Source organism: Palaemon carinicauda, chromosome 44 (assembly GCF_036898095.1).
Source record: "Palaemon carinicauda isolate YSFRI2023 chromosome 44, ASM3689809v2, whole genome shotgun sequence".
In the NCBI taxonomy this organism is placed as follows: Eukaryota; Metazoa; Arthropoda; class Malacostraca; order Decapoda; family Palaemonidae; genus Palaemon; species Palaemon carinicauda.
In genome coordinates this window covers 54052067-54071226 of record NC_090768.1, presented here as the reverse complement: position 1 = coordinate 54071226, position 19160 = coordinate 54052067, and the positions used below count along the sequence as shown (strand labels likewise).

General features: G+C 40.0%; 1 protein-coding gene across 2 annotated transcripts in view; it reads right to left on the bottom strand.

The window, feature by feature from the left end:
- Window positions 1-13240: 13240 nt before the first annotated feature.
- Window positions 13241-19160, bottom strand: part of crb (crumbs) — a 162041-nt gene continuing 156121 nt past the window's right edge. For both annotated transcript variants that reach the window (XM_068366347.1, XM_068366348.1), the window contains one exon: window positions 13241-15022. In XM_068366347.1, the coding sequence (XP_068222448.1) occupies window positions 14954-15022 (69 nt within the window). In that variant the 3' untranslated portion in view covers window positions 13241-14953. The remainder of the gene's footprint in view (window positions 15023-19160) is intronic.

Here is a 19160-nt window from a genome sequence, read left to right as displayed (position 1 = left end):
CCCCTGGTGAGTTTAAGTTTTATTACTGAACAGTATTAGAATTAGTGAAAATTATTATGCATCATAGGTCTTGGATTATTTTATGAAATTCCAACAATGCGTGATAGATTAATGGTAGAAAAGCTTATTTGCTATAATTTCATTGTTACTTGCCTATTTGCTATCATTTTATTGTTACTTGATGGAAAACTCGATTATGGTATGTCATTGAAGTGTTTTATGCAACTTCCAAGTTCATGTGGCTTCTCTCAAAAAACTCTGGTTTATAGACATATATTCTTAAATCTAAAATATATGTCTTGTAGCTGTATAATTAATTAAAGGACAGACCTTGTATATATTTGAATAACGCTTTTGGGGGTTCATAGTATCGGTGGTCCTTTGCTGTTTCCTTTTAGCCCTTGGCAGGATCGTTTTTAGTCTTCTACTATTACTGTACTATACCTCAATTCCCTTAACATTGGTAAAACTGCTACTACAGGGTTTTCATCCTTCCTTGCATGCTGGATGGTTAATAGTTTCCCATGTTTTGGTGCCAGATTTAGGGCCCAAATTAATAAATTCAATCTCATGTGTTTAAATTAGGGGGCCCAGATCTTTTATTTCCATTTATTTCCAGCCATTGTGACTATCGTTTATATCTAGTGGTTCTACACCTTCTGAGATTGGATGAATGTTCTGAGAGGTCAGTTTCCGATGGCACAGTTTTAACGTTTTTGCAAATGGGTGAGTATATGGGGTAGTACCCCTCACTAGGTTCCATGAAGGTATCGCATTTTTCTGTGCTCCAGTCTGGGGTATTATAAATGAACTACAGTAGCATAATTAGTCCTTTTTTTAGAAGCTAGGAGTATTCCTGATTAGATGGAATGTCCAAATGAACAGTTTTCCACAGTATTACTATTCCTCACAAGTTACATTGTGTTCATGAAAATACCAATCTCCTAGCTTTCCTTCGGTTACTCTTTATTTGGTTGAAGAGGATGAATTTTATAGGGAGTAAAAGACTAGTCCTGTCCTTGAAAAAAATTATCTTGTTATTTAAAGAAATTTTTCATTATGGAGGGTAAGAAATTAAACCTACTTTATGATGGTTACTCTCAAGTTTTGTTATCAGATTAAATAGAATTATGAAGAATCATTGTTGTTGTTATATTGCTAACCTAATGAACATCCCCCTAGGTTACTTGTATAAAATACCAATGGCTTGATATACCAGAACAGAGGTGACATGCATTACCATAGTGGAGCGTCCGAGCGAGGTAGATGCCAATATGATCAACCTTTGAAGAGGAAGCAAGACTAACCCCAGGTGAGTTGGTCTATAATTATTTATTATTTTATTTCTTATGAGAAAAATTAAATTTGGTAGATCATTACGGTGTTTTATGAAACTTCCTCAATGTTCATATTGCTTCTCTCCAAAAGCTCTGGTTGTATTGACATTTATCCTTGAAACTAAAAAAATTCCCACTTTTATTCCTTTAAAGTGTTGTGGAAATCTAGCTGATAATAGCAACCACTGGTGGCCTTTTCAAGCGATGATTGTGATCCACATTCTCTCTGGTGTAGGGTACAATTTTGTTATTTGCATAACTGATATGAGGAGGGTGAAGGCACCCTTGTTCCTTTTATGGAAAAGTAATATTCTATGCTTACCAACCAAATTAAAGTTCAAAGCACAACAAGTCAACTTTTGTTTACTTGAGAGGGAAATCCATAGGAAAGGTTAGTTCATAATAGCAGGGATGATGACGATGATAAACCCCAGCCCGGAACTCCAATCCAGCACTTAATGAATCTTGTTTTGATGCTGTTGAGCTCCATAAGCTTTCTACTTCTTTAGCTTTTTTTAGGTAACCTGTGTATTTCAAACCCAAACTTAGGACTTGTAAAAGTTTTGTCTATAGTGTTTTTAGTTTCATATTCAGTAAGGGTTCTTGATGGTGTACAGAGCATTATAGATTAAGAGATACTCTTGTAGAGCCTTGCATTTCTTTATTTACTGTACTTTGGACCCTTCTGCTGCAAAATCCTCTTTCCTGTAACCTTAACCCACTCATTTAGACAACTTGATTGAGAGGAAAGTGGTGGTTTTAGCTTGAATGTTAAGCACTCTAAGAGCAACTTTAAGTGTGTTGATACCATTTCATATCTAATGAGCTCTTCTAGGAGGACACTAACATCAAACCATTGTTTTTTGGGCTCAAGCCATGTTGTCCTGATGGAAGGTTCCTATTGGTAGCTTTCTAAGGGATATTTATCTGCAGTGATATTCCCAGAGAATTGACCTTTAGGTCTCCAGAACTCTTAACTCCTGGTGCAAATATCCTTAAAATTTCTCTTAAGAATATCGCATAATATCAGGGGACGTATATCTTGATACGACACATGGCAATCTTCACTCCGAATACCGTTTTCGTTTCGAGGGGGAAGAGTGGCGAAACTGAAGGTCGAGCCGTTATCAAGGTTGCCCTTTCTCCCGTACTATTACGATTTTCCAAGATGGCGCTCATTCCTATTTCTATAGCGATTTCGCACGGTGGTTTCCCTGTTATCTAAAGTTCTTGATCGTTCTTGAGAGGATTTAATATGCTTTCTCCAACTTCTTCTGCCTCTGGGAAGTTGAGTATTTAATCTTTATAGTGTATAATTTTTAGCTCCTGCCTCACAGTGAAATTAGTTTAATTTAATGTGTTTATGGAGCTTGGCCAGTCAATGGAGGCGCCACGTGGGCGCTGTCGTTCGTCATGCATGTGTTATTTAGTTAGCAGAATAACATTCCTGGTTGTAATAGCATTAATAAATTATGAAAGCTATTTAGGCATCATTGTACTAGTAAAGATATGTTTATGCATACAAATTTCCTCTTCCTTATGTCAACGTATACGTTAGTTTCGACGATTTAGGTAACTGAGATCTCGCCCGCGCTAGGCTACCTAGCCTAGGTGCTTTAGTATACTTTCATACACTATCCCCGTTTACCCTCCTGTATCGTTTTATCAATTCAACAGGAGATAGTATATCTCCTAGAATTATTTATATAACTCTATACTCATCTCCTGTGGAGATTTGAGGGTAATCCCTCCTTCCCTCTGAGTGCCGCCTTAGGCGACAACCCTTTGTCTCGCCATAGAGTAATTCACTCCAGCTTGACTAGGCTAGTGTTTTCTGTCTCCCACCCTAGCTGGCGAGTATCCTGATTTGGGTTTTCGACAGATTCTCAGAGTATTCAGTCTTTCTGCCGGGCTGCAGGGCAGGTAGTCACTCCCTTGCTGGCTTAGAGCTCTCGGCATAGGAAGCTATGCCTCCCTGGGCCGCACTTGAAGTGGTAGTCTAATGCCACCAGCTTCTCCCCTGCGGTCTAGAAGACTAGTCCTGTTTCAGCAGACCCTAGGCTGAAGAATAGATTTTCTTCTTCCGCCTAAGAAGGCGCCGATACTGAAAGTTTCACCCTTGTGTGGAAGTGGCGGCAATCCTGCTGCCGACAATCCTGCCGCCTTCTACTAACACTTGATACAGGACCCTTTCCCTTCCCCTCTCTGTCCTTTAGCTATGGCCTAGCTATCGCAATCCTGTGGCCATCATCCTACAATCTCCCCGCTGGCCGGGTAGATCGTAGTGCCGGCCGGGCTCCTACATAGGCAAAGGTGGTGCCGGCTGTGACGGCTGCCGGTGGGAGACCCCTCTGCTGTTGAGTGTTCTTCAGTCCTCCCTTGGACTGCCACCCACATCCATGAAACCTGCAGCGACCGGCAATGGATCTTGTGGCTGGATGGAAGCCTGAATGATGCATTCTCCCCTTCCATTTGAACCCTTATTCAGGAGGAAGACAGTAAGGTTATATACTTACACCATTATTTATTGTAAACATACATTTTAATAAGGCAGCCCTTCACTCCATGCTTTCTCTCTCTGTCGGCAAGTGCCGCCAGGTACATGCTGCCGGCTGGACCAGTGCCGCCAGGTGCTAGCCTAGTATATGATTATACAGTAGCCAGTATATTTGCAGTATAGTATATACTGTAGACAGAAAACTATAGTATATATTATATAGTAGTTATTTTCCAACATACCTTGTGAATCCTTGCTCAGTCTATTGTTGAGACCAATTCTATATTGAAAGAAAGAATTCCTTCAATACACTGATAAGTAATCGGTTGATAACTTACCCCACAATATTAAATAATTTAAGAAGGGTCAGTGTTAGTATACACTTATTCTATCCCTAGAGGTTAGAATCCTTCTCTTTTGAGTATGCCTTGATAAGGAAACTCTAAAACTTTAATATTTGGGGGAGGTCACAGGAATTTGCTGGACAGGAGATACAAGTATATGTCTTTCCTATTTCCCTTCTAACTTACTATCCTAAGCTATGATGGTTAAAATATTAATATTTTGCATAACTTGTTTATCATGTGAGATAAACAACCGCATACTCGTTTAATTTTCCTTTCTTTACAGGCAACCCCAAATGAAGTGCGATGTGATCTTCTGTAACCACAGGAGTAGGAACTTCTGTGGTCACAAAGCGTGCAGGTCTCGTGACCCCTGCACCATCACTACCAAAACCCTGCGGTACTGGGACCTTGGTGACCGAAGGTTTCAACGACCCCAAGGCAACGTAGGCTAGGGATGCAGCACGAGAAAACCTGTGCAAATGGGTAAGAGGGTTCCAGAAGATCTCTCCGGGACCATACCTGCCTAACGACAGGATGCGTAGCTTGCTGTTCCGAAGGCGGGTAGTGAAGCTGTCGTGCCCTAAGCACGACCCGGACCTCCCTGCGTCCAGGTTGCCATCGGGACGGATGTCAGTGAGGCGTTGCAAGTCATGGACATCCATCGGGAGGAAAGGATGTCTGAAGTGTCCACAGACACTGAAAAGGATCTATTGAAGGATGATCCCGAGGAGGAGGAGTCTACTCTACCTCCTGAAGATGAAGATGTCGTCGAGTCGGAGTCCCTTCCGTCTGTGCCGGCACTGGAGTCGATAGCCTCGACATCTTCCGCTTCTACCCCTCCAATGGACAACATGAGCCAGGCAGTTCGGGCCCATCTTATGGCCTTAATGGAGAATATTCGCAAGCAAGGGAAGCGAGGCTCGAGAAATGGAGCTCGACTCACCGCCTCCCGAGGATCATTCAAGCGACCCAGAGTCCAAGACCTCCCACCCTGCTTGGAAACCAATCCCTAGAGATACGCAGAGTTTATGCCGATTACCAACGGCAAACTCTACATCTCGGAGAAGATGGGACCTGTCCCCTTAGACGACATCCAGTTCTGGCCAAGCTTTAATGCTTACCCAGACTGCTTCGTTCGACTGAAGCAGGAGCTAGCGTCAAAAGAGGAGACTGAACTGAAGGAGGTCATGGTTTTCGACCACGACAAGGCACAGGCTCTCTTGTCGAGCAGCCTGAAGAAGGTGGGTTACACAAACTCGAAAGGGTCCGCTTCGAGCAAGAAGCACCCTACCTTTCTTGCTCCTGCTTCAATAACCTTCCCCTTTACGTTGAAGGCTTTTAAAGCTGTTGCCAAGGCAGTGGAGGCAGGCAAACCCTGCCCATGGAAGATAAGGAATGGAAAGAAGTCCACCTAACTTTCTCAGTAGGGAAGTTGGATGCAGATATCGCGGGACGACAGTTCAGCGAAAATCTCCCGAAACTGTCAGACTTTCTCTTGCGCAGGGAGCAAGAGACGAAGGAGAGACTTTCGGCATCCCTATCCCTACAGAACTGCATAAAGATGTGTGCAGGCCTGAAAAGCACCCCAGACATGCTCATGGTCCTGGCCAAAATGCACATGGCCACCTTAGTAAAGGACCTGTACCCCTTTATGAAGGCTAGGAGAGCCTGTAGAGTTCGTGTTTGCTGCAGCAACAGTAAAACACGAACCCAGGAAGCTGATATTTTCCAATATCTGGGGTAAAGACCTCTTCCCAAATGAAGTGGTCAAGGAGGTAGTTGATAAGCCGCCATGGAGAATAGGAACCTTCTCCAGAAGAGAGGCATTTCATCAAAACAGAAGCCTTCCCCGGATGCGGGTCCTCGACCTAAGAGGAAGACCAAGAAGCCTAGACTACCCTCTTGGCCTGCCCAACAACATCCTACAGTCGCCATGACCGCGGTGCCCCAAGTGGTTGCTCAACCACAGACCACATTCCAAGTGGTGCCTCAGCAGCTGGTTGCCCAGTCACCAGCATTCAACCCTGGGTTTGAGAGGCAAACCACTACCTTTCGTCCTAAAGGTGGAGGCTCCCGATGGCGCTCCTCAAGACGCCCCTCTCGAGGTAGGGGAGGACGTGGTCAGGGAGGTAAACCCTCAAGACAATTGAAGCTATGAGATGCTTCAGGTAGGAGGGAGGCTCTATCACTTACAGGATCGTTGGACCTTCGATCCTTGGGCCCACAGCCTAATCAAGAATGGACTAGGATAGAGGTGGAGCAAGCTTCCACCATCATTTCCTCAATTCTTCAAACACTCCTCCCCCTCATTGGAAGAATATACCTTTTGAGCAAACAGGTTATAAGGAGAGCAAAGTCCATCAAATTCCAGCGAAGTCTGCTTTGTGTTCCCAAGAAGGACTCGGACAAACTCGGTCATTCTGGACTTGTCGCCACTCAAGTTCATCGAGAACAGCAAGTTCAGGATGTTAACTCTTCAGCACATAAGGACCCTGTTACTAAAAGGGGCGTACACAGTCTCAATAGACCTGGCAGGTACTTACTGGCATCTCCCTATCAGCTGCCCCCTCTCCTCCTACGTAGGATTCAAGCTACAGAAGAAAAAGTATGTCTTCAGAGCCATGCCCTTCGGACTAAACATAGCCCCAAGGATCTTCACGAAACTTGCAGATACAGTCGTTCAACAACTACGCCTAGAATGTGTTCAGGTAGCAGCATACCTGGACGAATGGGTGGTGTGGACAGCATGGAGGACGGCTTGTCTGCAAGCATCCAAGGTGGTGATCCAGTTCCAGGAAAATCTGGGATTCAAGATCAACTTCAAGAAGTCTCGACTCTCTCCAGCTCAGGAGTTTCAATGACTGGGAATCCATTGGAACTTGAAGTCACACCGCCTCTCCATTCCCCCAGGGAAGAGGAGAGAGATTGCCGGGTCTGTCAAGAGACTACTGAAATCCGACAAGATTTCAAGACGGCAACAGAAAAGAGTACTGGGCTCTCTCCAGTTTGCAGCAGTAACAGACCCAGTGCTAAGAGCACAGCTGAAAGATGTGTCAGGAGTCTGGTGAAGATACGCATCAAACTCTCAGAGATCTACAAAGACCGATACCGACCTTACTGCGATCACTTCTCAAGCCGTGGTCGAAGGTCAAGATGCTAAGGACAGTGCCCTTGCAACCACCTCTACCATCAGTAACCATTCCCACTGATCCCTCAACGGAAGGACGGGGAGGTTACTCCCACCAAAGGAAAGCCCAAGGGACTTGGTCATCCCTGTTCAAGACCTTTCACATCAATATTCTGGAGTCAATAACAGTCCTCTTGCCATTGAAAAAACTCTCCCCTCGCAGATCAGCCCACATCAGGCTGATCTTGGACAGCGAAGTGATAGTGAGATGTCTGAATCGACAAGGCTCGAGATCGCCCCACGTCAACCATGTAATGTTAGCCATCTTTTGTTTATCGAAAAAGAAGAGATGGCACTTATCAGCAGTTCACCTACAAGGGTTCCGCAATGTGACGGCAGACGCTCTATCCAGGCTGAAGCCGATTGTCAGAATGGTCCCTAGACGCAGACTCTTTCTTCTTCATCTTGGAACAAGTCCCGGAACTGCAGATAGACCTCTTCGTGACGAGCGATAACAAGAAACTACCTCGGTATGTAGCCCCATACAAGGACCCTCTAATGGAGGCAACGGACGTCATGTCCCTCGACAGGAGCGAATGGACCAGGATTTACCTGTTCCGTCCAACCAATATCCTACTGAAAGATCTCCACAAGCAGAGATCCTTTAAGAGAACAGCAGCTCTAGTAGCCCCCAAGTGGCCCAAGAGCAACTGGTTCCCTCTGGTAATGGAACTGAAGCTGAGGCTGGTCCCTCTACTGAACACTGCTCTATCTCAACTGGTTCAGAAGTCGACTGTCTTCGCTTCATCACAGAGAACCCAAAACCTTCATCTCATGATTTTCTCACCTTAGCGGTTAAGAAAAGATTTCGGATCTCAAAAGGCATTATAGACTTACTAAAAGAATAAAAGTCAAAGTCAACTAGAAGACAATACGAATCATCTTGGAAAAAGTGGGTTGCTTTTGTCAAAGTAAAAAACCCGAAGGAAGTCTCAATAGACTTCTGCCTGGCCTTCTTCATCCACCTTCATGAACAAGGCCTAGCTGCCAACACGATAACGACGTGTAAATCAGCATTTGACTAGACCTCTTCCAAATGCCTTCCAAGTGGACCTAACGAACAAAATCTTTAACCGGATCTCGAAAGCATGTGCTAGACTTAGACCTGCAGCACCTCCAAAGCCCATTTCATGGTCCTTGAACAAGGTCTTACACTATGCCACAACCTTGAACAATGAAAGTTGTTCTCCTAAGGATCTTACCCAAAAAGTTATTTTCCTGTTCGCTATAGCCTCAGGGGTTAGTAAAATAGTAGCCCTATCAAGAGATGAGGGCCATATTCAGTTCACAGAAGCGGGAGAACTGAATCTCTCTCCTGATCCTACCTTTCTCGCCAAGAATGAGCTACCCACTAAGAGATGGGGTCCCTGGAGAAACTGCCCTCTGAAGGAAGATGTCTCTTTGTCCAGTAGAATGTCTAAAGGTCTATCTTCGAAGAACTTCAGTTGTCAGGGGAGGACAGCTCTTCAAAGGAGAAACCTTGGGATTGAACTTATCCCTGAATCAACTCAGGGCGAAGCTTACCTACTTTATTCGCAGAGCGGATCCTGACAGTACACCCGCAGGTCATGATCTAAGGAAAATTGCTTCCTCGCTTAACTTCTTTCAGCATATGGACTTCGAGCGTCTTCGCTTATATGCGGGATGGAAGTCGTCCAGAGTGTTCTACAAACATTATGCGAAGCAAGTGCACGAATTGAAGGATTATGTGGTGACGCCAGGTAGTGTAGTAAAACCTGTTGTCTAGTGCTGCGATGAACAGTGAATTGATTGGGACACTCAATTCGGGTGAAAAGGTGTTGACACCTCCAGTGCAAAATCTTTTATATGAGTGTCACCAAGGTGACACTAGGACTGTTCAAATTTTCAGGTGAAGAATTATACTGATAACAATTGTGCAGTGTGTACATCGTACACAGTGTTGATAGTATCCAACATTTACTGAAATTATATTTATGAATTTTCCAAATTTTTCAATTTTTATAGTGGCATTTACCTTTTCTTCCCTTTTGGGTAGAAGAACTTTATTTGTAACTGTTGCATGTATAATTCTATTTTATTTACACTTGTTATATAATTTACATATTTAGCCTAAATAAAGGACTAAAAGTGTAATTGCGTCTTATTTCGCCCGGTAAATAGCACAGTGAAGATAGCCAGAGTTCTTTACTTAATTTCCTAAGTAAACCTTAATTATTACTGGAATAAATGTAACAAATAGTTCTGATTGATACTTATATTTGTTCCTACTATATACAAACCTTGACTTTTTTTCTGTCTAGCACAACACTTCCCTGCAGGGGACAGGAAGCCCTAACATAGTTCCATGATAAGAGGTAATGACGTATAACGGTCTTGTCTTATTTCTCAATGGTCTGTATGACCATATAAAAATTTTCCCAAGGTTAAGGCACTTTTAAGAAATCCCACATATACAGTACTTTCTTGTAATTCTCTGGTAAACTTCCATCAGGATGACATGGCTTGAGCCCAATAAACGGATTTTGAAGTGAAGCGAAAAATCTACTTTTGGGTGAGATGGCCATGTCGTCCTGATGGACCCGACCTCCTTTTCCATAGAAAAGGCTTAGGCAAGATCCCTCCCGAAACTACTATATCTATAGCACCATGCTCAATGCTACAAGGAATGAGCGCCATCTTGGATCCTCGTAATAGTACGGGAAGAAGGGTAACCTTGATAATGGCTCCCCTTCAGTTTCGCCACTCTTCCCCCTTGAAACGAAAACGCTATTCGGGGTGAAGATTGCCATGTGTCGTATCAAGATATACGTCCCCTGATATTACGCGATATCCTTAAGAGAAATGTTAAGGATATTCGCGCCAGGAGTTAGAATTCTGGAGACCTAAAGGTCAATTATCTGGGAATATCACTGTAGCCAAATATCCCTTAGAAAGCTACCAATAGGAATCTTTCATCAAGATGACATTGCCATCTCACCCAAATATAGATTTTTCGCTTCGCTTCAAAATCCGTTCCCTAGTCTTGGTTTGTGCCATAGCATCTGTACTATGGTCTACACTGTCTTGGGTTGGAGTTCTCTTGCTTCAGGGTATACTCGGGCACTATTCTATCTAATTTCTCTTGTTTTGTTAAAGTTTTAATAGTTTATAAAGGAAATATTTATTTTAATGCTGTTACTTTTCTTAAAGTATTTCATTTTTCCTCTTTTCCTTTCCTCACTAGGCTATTCTCCCTGTTGGGACCCCTGGGCTTAGAGCACCCTCCTTTTCCTACTAGGGTTGTAGCTTAGCAGGTAATAATAATACTGTAATAATAATTCCCTTGGACCAATGTATTTGAAGAAGTTTAACATTGTGGGGGTTTGTGGTATTAGTGTTCCCTTGTAATGTCCTTTCAGCCCTTGGCTGTAATCATTTTAGACTTTTGCTATAGCTTTGTTCTCTCTTCCTTGATAATACTGCAACGGCAAGGTTTTCATCCTTACTAGCACGTTGGAGGCTGATTAATCTCCCTCAAGCTAATTAGTTCATCATGTTATTGATGGTAATGGGCTTGGTTAGATAGCAAGCTCTATATTGAGCTTGTCATAAGTCAATTTTAAGGAGATGAGGATGAAGAGAACACGAGGAGGATCCTGAATTGCCGAGAAATATCTTAACAAGTTGTTTGAGGTAAGTTGGGATGCTGCTTATTCTTCTTAATCTTTGGAGAATTCTCTTCCAAGACTATTTGTCCACCTCAATTTTCTTATGTTTTGGATAGCAAAAAAATAAAATAAGTAACAATGCTGAGAAAGACTGACAATTTTAGTTCTTGTTTAGTGTTTGAGGCCATTGATACTGTACCACAAAGGTTTTGATTTGTATCAAAGTGAATTGGTTACCAAATCTTGTTCTAGATCACAATTTAATCTCCTGTCTTGGGTCCAACATTAATAGACATATTTCATGAAATTCAGGATTTGCAAAATAGTTTGCTAAAGAAATTTTGTTTGAGGGGGGGGGGGGGGGTGTTGGTAGGGTGAAATCTTATCGTATTGATTTTGAAAGTTTTTTGTAGGCCTTCAGGAGTTTGAATGTTTTTTTTTTTTTGTATTCTAGACTAGGTTAGTTAAAAATTTTTCAGATAAAGTATTGTATGCATTGTGATGAGAGAACACGTTTATGCCTCAGTGGTTGGTTGGATTAGTTTCTTAGGTGCAGAAACAGTGATTTTTCCCCCCCGTTTTGGGTCCAGGTTTTGATGCAAGCAAGATCAAATTATTTTTCAAGTTGGTACCAGAACTCTGTGGGATGTCTCCAACTTTAAGCTAACAGCTAAGACAACCTTAAAATTTTCACCCAGGAATTCTTTTTGGTTTTGTCTCTAGAATTGGTCCGTATTAGAGTTCAGGATTTCCTGCTCAAGTCTCAATCCTGTCTCAGGTTTTTCCTTAGTGAGAGGAATCTCCAGGGGAGGCTGTCATATTCCCTAGGTAACGGATGAGGCTCCTAATCCTTGAAGTCTAAGGCGTCTGAAATAGACTTAAGAGGTTCCAAGAGTTATCCTCCCTTAAGTTGTTGCCGGCGCTTACAGCGGAACCCCCCGTATGGTAAACAATTGTCTTGTCTGAATTATAAGGATTACCTAATTAATCTCTACTGTCCTTCCTTTCTCTTGTCGTAAACACATTGAGGTGAGATAAGGAGGTGGAGAGGGGCATGGGGTAACTTTTTCCTGGCTCAACATGTGTAGCTGAAATATAGGTGTCCTTTCCCAGATTAAGTCGGTTACAATCGAAGGTTTATTGACTGGAAGGCCTCTACATTGTTTTTGCCATGGGCCTCGTGTACACAACTTAGTAAGGTTAACTTTCAAGTCAGACTGGAGTTCCGTTATAGACATAAGGTAGGGGATTTCTTTCCCTCCTTACTTCTAGATTCACGAAGGGGAATCCCCACCACTGTGGCATACTAGGGAGGATCTCAATCTTGGTGTTGTGGAGAGCTGTCTGTCCCTCCAACGGGAATGTCTTTCTTAACAAGCCTGTTCATTTTACATAATCATGATATATATGCTGGGACCTGGCTTAAAGCAAGAATTTTCACAATTGCTGGCTCAAGGTCTCGCTGTTTGTAATTGCTACCATTCTGGATATGTCTCGGTTGTTGATAAAGTTTCAGGGCAATCTTGATGTGAAAAATTAAAGTGAGGTTCTTGCTGCATAGAATGAGATTAGTCCTAACTTGTGTTATAGTGTCTATTTCTGGTCGGCTCTTGAGGATGCCGCAATAGTCGCTATCACATCCTGGGAAAGAACATAATATAGAGATTTACCAGACATAAGCACACTCTCATAACTCATAGATAATTCACAGTGAATTTAATGATTATTCATTAAGAAAAACTTAACACTAAAAGAATAAATGAGATGAAAGGCTTGATCGTAGAGAGGAAGTAAGAACACAACTCTTCACTTCACGATCAGCAGTGTTGTGGAGAGATGTTGCGAGCAAGTGTCCTCTTGCTCCTCGCGGTGTTCACCCAGCATTGAAGCTAGATGCAATCAAGTTTTTGATTGGACAGTCCTAGAAAGCATGAGTAAATACCCCATGTGAATGACTGAAGTTTGTATCTGTGTAGTAATAAACTTTTTTTCTGACCTATAAAATAGGCAGACAAGTTGCTGATACTGGTCTGATAAGTTGCCGTGGTACAGCTAGCACTATAAATTCAGATAGATGACTGGGCTACCTCTCTGGATACTAATATAGCTCTTCTTACCAAAATAATCACTCTTGATTAACCTCTGTTATAAAGTGCAACATGCCGGGTGCATAGGTTTTTGTTACTATTGCAAAATGATAGATCACTACTAGTCTCAAAAATTTTGTAATTGAAACAATTGAAGAAATTTTAAATTTGTAATTTAAATAATGAAATTGGACATTTACAATATTTTACAAAGGTACTGGATAAAATAACATGGTTTAACATATCAAGTTTACCCTAGTTTAACAGTAATAAAATATACAAGCTGTATTTTAAATTGACATGGTCCCAAAAACCTTAAGATATACATCTGACTTCATCATATATACAAAACATGCATAATTCAGAAACCAGTTTTAATTTGTCCTTGGTAATATATGTTGGCATTGAGTTTATTTTTGTCACTGCTTTATAAATCTTACTAGAAAGATGAGGAATAAAATTGTAAAAATGGAATGTATATGAGACAGTAGTGCTTTTGAGTTGAAAAATTGTTCATGCTTATTTTTATATTATGGTTGAACCCAAATTAATTTAATATTTAATTTTGCAGATATTTCCTGAGATTAAATAAAATACAATACACATCGCCAACATCTTATACCTAGATGCCTTCTTCATACAAAGATGGCAAAGGAAATATTTTAAAAAGGCACTTATATTTCCAATAAGTGGTTTGGATGGAGTTTTATCACAGAGGAATTATGGTAAACTTGCAATAGTTACTGCTCTCATAGCAATAGGGAAAGGTAAGTACATGGTATTTGCGAGATTCAAATAGTTTTTGGAGAACTACAGCTAACTGCTCAATCTTAGATTACATACTTTAAGTTAGTTCCTGGCCTATTTAGTGCACATTAAAATATATTTCATAGTAAGTCGTCTGTTATATATTTCTCACTTTCTGCCATTTTATTTTCAAAGATCTTGTGATGCAAGACTAATTTAGCAACTTAGTTTTTATTTTCATGTTGACCTTACCTTCCATGTATTTCACATCAACACTTTATCAAAAGTATGTACATAGAGATCTATAACTAGGGAAGAAACAATGCAAAAATATGTTAAGCACCTCTATATTTTAATTTTTATAATGAAGAAAAAGATTTTTGCAAGATATAATTGCATTTACAACGCAATTATTCTCTCTCAATGTCTTGCTGCGTTTGAGGCAGTTTGAAACTCATAGTTGAAGTATATCCAATTTGAATTGAGCTTATTTTTAATGCCTGCAATTACACTTAAAAACAATTAAATCTATGAGAAATAAAATATCCTATCTGTAAAACAACTTATCTACAAAGTTTAGTATTTACAAAACACATTTACACTTTTTGCACATCCACACTTACAGTTTAATTAACCGTTAGTCATAACTCCAGGGGAAAGTTTAAAAAGTCCTTTGTTATGAATACTGTACTGTACATCATAACCATAAATTTTCTCAAGCACTTTCATTTAATTCTGAAATACCCACCACAGCACTGCTAGTTTTAACTGTAGCCTCTTATTTGTATCGGTGGATAATGAAGCTTTATATCAAAGCAGCTTATTACGAATAAGATACTTAACTAGTTAATACAGTATTTGTGGAAGACTTCTTTCATAATACTTCAAGCCTCGGTATAGTCCTTCATTGTCAGTGTTCAACTATAATATACCTCAATCAATGGTTTTCCTCAGCTTTTACAAATTCCATTAACTATAATATCTTGAATGGGGATGATGGGATAGTGGCTTGTAATTCTAACCCCATTATTGTTACTTCCAGAGCATTATGACTGAGAACTGTTGGTGGTTTTAGTTCAGCTGCATCTGAGCAATTTTCCAACGGCTTTGGCATTGAGCTTCTCATATGAGCCGTTCTTCAGGGGGTGGCTTCATAATATTCCCCATCTCCACTCTCGGACTGTAGAACTCCTGTTGGAAAGAAATTATGGCAAGTTAAGTATGAGGTATGTTTAAATTTGAAATCCTATAGAAATAATGAAAAAAAATCTGTTAATACAGTATTTAAAATTGCTGGCAACTATCCTAAATTTACATATTGAATTTGGCCCTAATGTCTGAATTAGAAAAATATTTCGAATGTTAGATTTTTACACAAGATTCTTCAGTTACAAATTCTGTATTTGCTAAAGATTTAGAGGTACCTTTTCCACTCCCGCTGAATCTTCAACAAGCACAAATTTCATCGAGGCATTTTTGTTACTCTTACATTGAAAGGAAAGAAAATTGTAAATTTAAGGGTTGTCTAAAAAATTTTTTGTAGTAATATGAACATTAGGTGAGTATAGAAATAAAATTTACTATTGAAATTCCAATTTAGAAGTCCTAATTATTTGCAAGAAGAAGAATCCAATTGCAGAAAAAAATATTTCAACCAATGTGGAACTTAAAAATAATTTAATTCAAATTTGGTATGGGTAGTTTGGGGTTATCTAGACAGCATTGTTTACGCTAATTAAATCAACCCTGAAAAGTGATTCATGTGACAAATATCTCAAAATGTCAAATTAATAATATCAGAGCTATGTCCTTCACTGTATGCATCTTGGTCAAAACACCTGTTTTAGATCTTATCTATAGTTTTTTTACACCAAGTAATTATTTTATCAGTTGTTTAGTAACAAGTCTCTAAGCAGTGTAACCTTATTTCCAGCGACCATTGATGAAATTTATGTTTTCAGGTATAGGAAATATTAAATCCACCAGATTCTCAGCTCATGCTGTTTATATCAACTAACAACATGGGCTTCATAAAATATTCCGAGAGCCTGTCAACTGAGTATGCCTTGGAACTTAAGACCCTGCAGACAGGTTACAAGGTGAGTGTTGAATACTAGTTTTTGAATCCTATTTACTTGATCTTATCTAGTTTTGAGGGATTACCACCAACTTTATTGTACAAGTATTGGAGGTCTGCCAGGTTAGGAAGTAAATATTTTGTAACTTTTTTTTTCAACTGATATTTTTAATTAGTCCTGTTTAAACAGTTAATTATATCAATGTACCCACAATATGTATGACTAGTTTTTCTTTGCTTAACTCCTGAATAAGTTACAGTAAACCTTATTTACTCTGAATCCTTTCCCTTTTTAATTATGTTCACAAAATTGTCAAATAGTGTAAAATACATATTGTCACAGGTCTCAATTCTGTTAAGATAACATTTTCTTGGCCATGTTACTCATTTGGTTTAAATATCCACTGCCTTGTTATAAAGATTGCTTTAAATAACCATTGCTTAAATCTTTGAATAACATGACACTTCTGGTATGTTCTATAAACTTTCCCTGAAGTTAGTGTTCATATTGTAATTTCTCAATTTGTGTAATGTTATCTGATCCAATATGGTTGTATAGAATTCTATTTGCAAATATTAGGTGGCAATAGCTTTAACTTTCCTGATTTGCACCTGAAACAAGTTTCCTTTGTGCTTTGAACTTCTTCTTTGTCTACATCTTTTCCCACTTCTATGTGGGGTTGATGCTTCTGGTCAGCTTTCTCCATCTACCTCTGTCCCACACCTCATCACTGGTTATTACCTTTGATCGATGGTCATCCTTGATACAGTCCACCCACTTTCGCTTTAGTCTCCCTCTCCTGCTTGTTCCCTGTACCTCCATTTCCATCATTCTCCTCCCAATATACTGTTCATCTCTTCTCATAACGTGACCGTACCACCATAGTCTACTTTCTTGGATCTTATCTGATAGTTTTCCAACTCCTGTGGTACCCCTAATTACTTCATTCCATATCTTACATCCATCTCAACATTCTCATCTCTGCCCCATGCATTTTCTTGTCTTCTGTCTTCTTTATTGCCCACGTCTCTGCTCCATGCACCATTGCTAGTCTCACAACTGTTCTGTGTACTTTACCTTTCAACTTGACCCCTTTTTTCCTGTCGCATAGTACTCCTCGTGCTTTTTTCCAATTCTTCCATCCTGCTTGTATGCTGTGGTTTAGTTCTGCCCTCAGATCATCATCCTCTGCAACTGTTGATCCTAAATACCTGAAATTTTCAACTCTCTTCATTCTCCTTGTAAACTAACTTCCCCATTCTCGCCATTTTTCAATCTCAAAAACTGTCTTTTTCTTACTGATCTTCAATCCCCTATTTTCCATTTCTCTTCTCCACTCCTCCAGTTTCTCTTCTATTATCTCTCACCTAGTGCTATACAGTATAACATAATCAGCAAAAAGCATATATCAAGGAGACTGATGTCTTAATACCTTGTGTATGCTTTTTTCTGATTATGTTATACTGTTTAGCACTAGGCGAGAGGTAATAGAAGAGAAACTGGAGGAGTGGAGAAGAGAAATGGAAAATAGGGGATTGAAGATCAGCAAGAAAAAGACAAAATATTTGAGAGTGAAAAATGGCGAGAATGGGGAAGTTAGTTTACAAGGAGATTGAAGAGAGTTGAAAATTTCAGGTATTTAGGATCAACAGTTGCAGAGGATGATGATCTGAGGGCAGAACTAAACCACAGCATACAAGCAGGATGGAAGAATTGGAAAAAAGCACGAGGAGTACTATGCGACAGGAAAAAAGGGGTCAAGTTGAAAGGTAAAGTACACAGAACAGTTGTGAGACTAGCAATGATGCATGGAGCAGAGACGTGGGCAATAAAGAAGACAGAAGACAAGAAAATGCATGGGGCAGAGATGAGAATGTTGAGATGGATGTAAGATATGGAATGAAGTAATTAGGGGTACCACAGGAGTTGGAAAACTATCAGATAAGATCCAAGAAAGTAGACTATGGTGGTACGGTCACGTTATGAGAAGAGATGAACAGTATATTGGGAGGAGAATGATGGAAATGGAGGTACAGGGAACAAGTAGGAGAGGGAGACTAAAGCGAAAGTGGGTGGACTGTATCAAGGATGACCATCGATCAAAGGTAATAACCAGTGATGAGGTGTGGGACAGAGGTAGATGGAGAAAGCTGACCAGAAGCATCAACCCCACATAGAAGTGGGAAAAGATGTAGACAAAGAAGAAGTTCAAAGCACAAAGGAAACTTGTTTCAGGTGCAAATCAGGAAAGTTAAAGCTATTGCCACCTAATATTTGCAAATAGAATTCTATACAACCATATTGGATCAGATAACATTACACAAATTGAGAAATTACAATATGAACACTAACTTAAGGGAAAGTTTATAGAACATACCAGAAGTGTCATTTTATTCAAAGATTTAAGCAATGGTTATTTAAAGCAATCTTTAATCTCTTTAAAAGAAAACTTTTATTGTGAAGCAGAAGACAATGGTAGTCTGATCCTTATCCCTTCACACGCTAAAGTGCTGCTAAACAACCTTATGTTATGTGGATGGCATGGAATCATATGATTCCCTAGACTTGAACCATCAAGATTTTAAAGTCAGTATAGTTTTCATTATGTTTCAGTTGACAATACAGTATGTGCCATTAGCTTGCAAGTTCTGCCATTAACTCATCACAGGTTAAATCTGCTTCGTAAATGTAAGCAAACTAGTTCTTATTGCTCATACGCAGCAACCTACACATCATGTTAATCACTGGGCTCAAGCAGTTTGATATGCAATATGGGAAGATGAAGAGAAAGAAAGCACTGAGGCTAACCGTGAAAGAGGAATTATCTCATTTTCATATCTTATGTAACCTTATTCCTGAACTTTACTTATTAAGGTACTTATCAGCAATAAGGTTACATAAAATTTCAAAAGGAGACAGTGATTCCTTCCTTTCAAGGTTAGCCTCAGTGTTTTCTATATCTTCATCTTCCTGTATTGCAGGTTAAACTGTTTGAGCCCAGCGAGGAGACGCTGATTTCTTGGAGGTTGCTGTGTACAAGCACTCAGAACGCGATAGCTTACATTTACGAAGGTGAGTTAACTTGAGATGAGCTAATGGTGGAATTTACAATCTAATGGCACATGCTGTATTGTCAATTAAAACATAATAAAAATTTGACCTAAAAATTCTTGATGGTCTAAGCCTAACATGGGAATCATAGAATGCCATTCCATCCACATAACTTGAAGTTGTTTAGGAGCACTTACAGT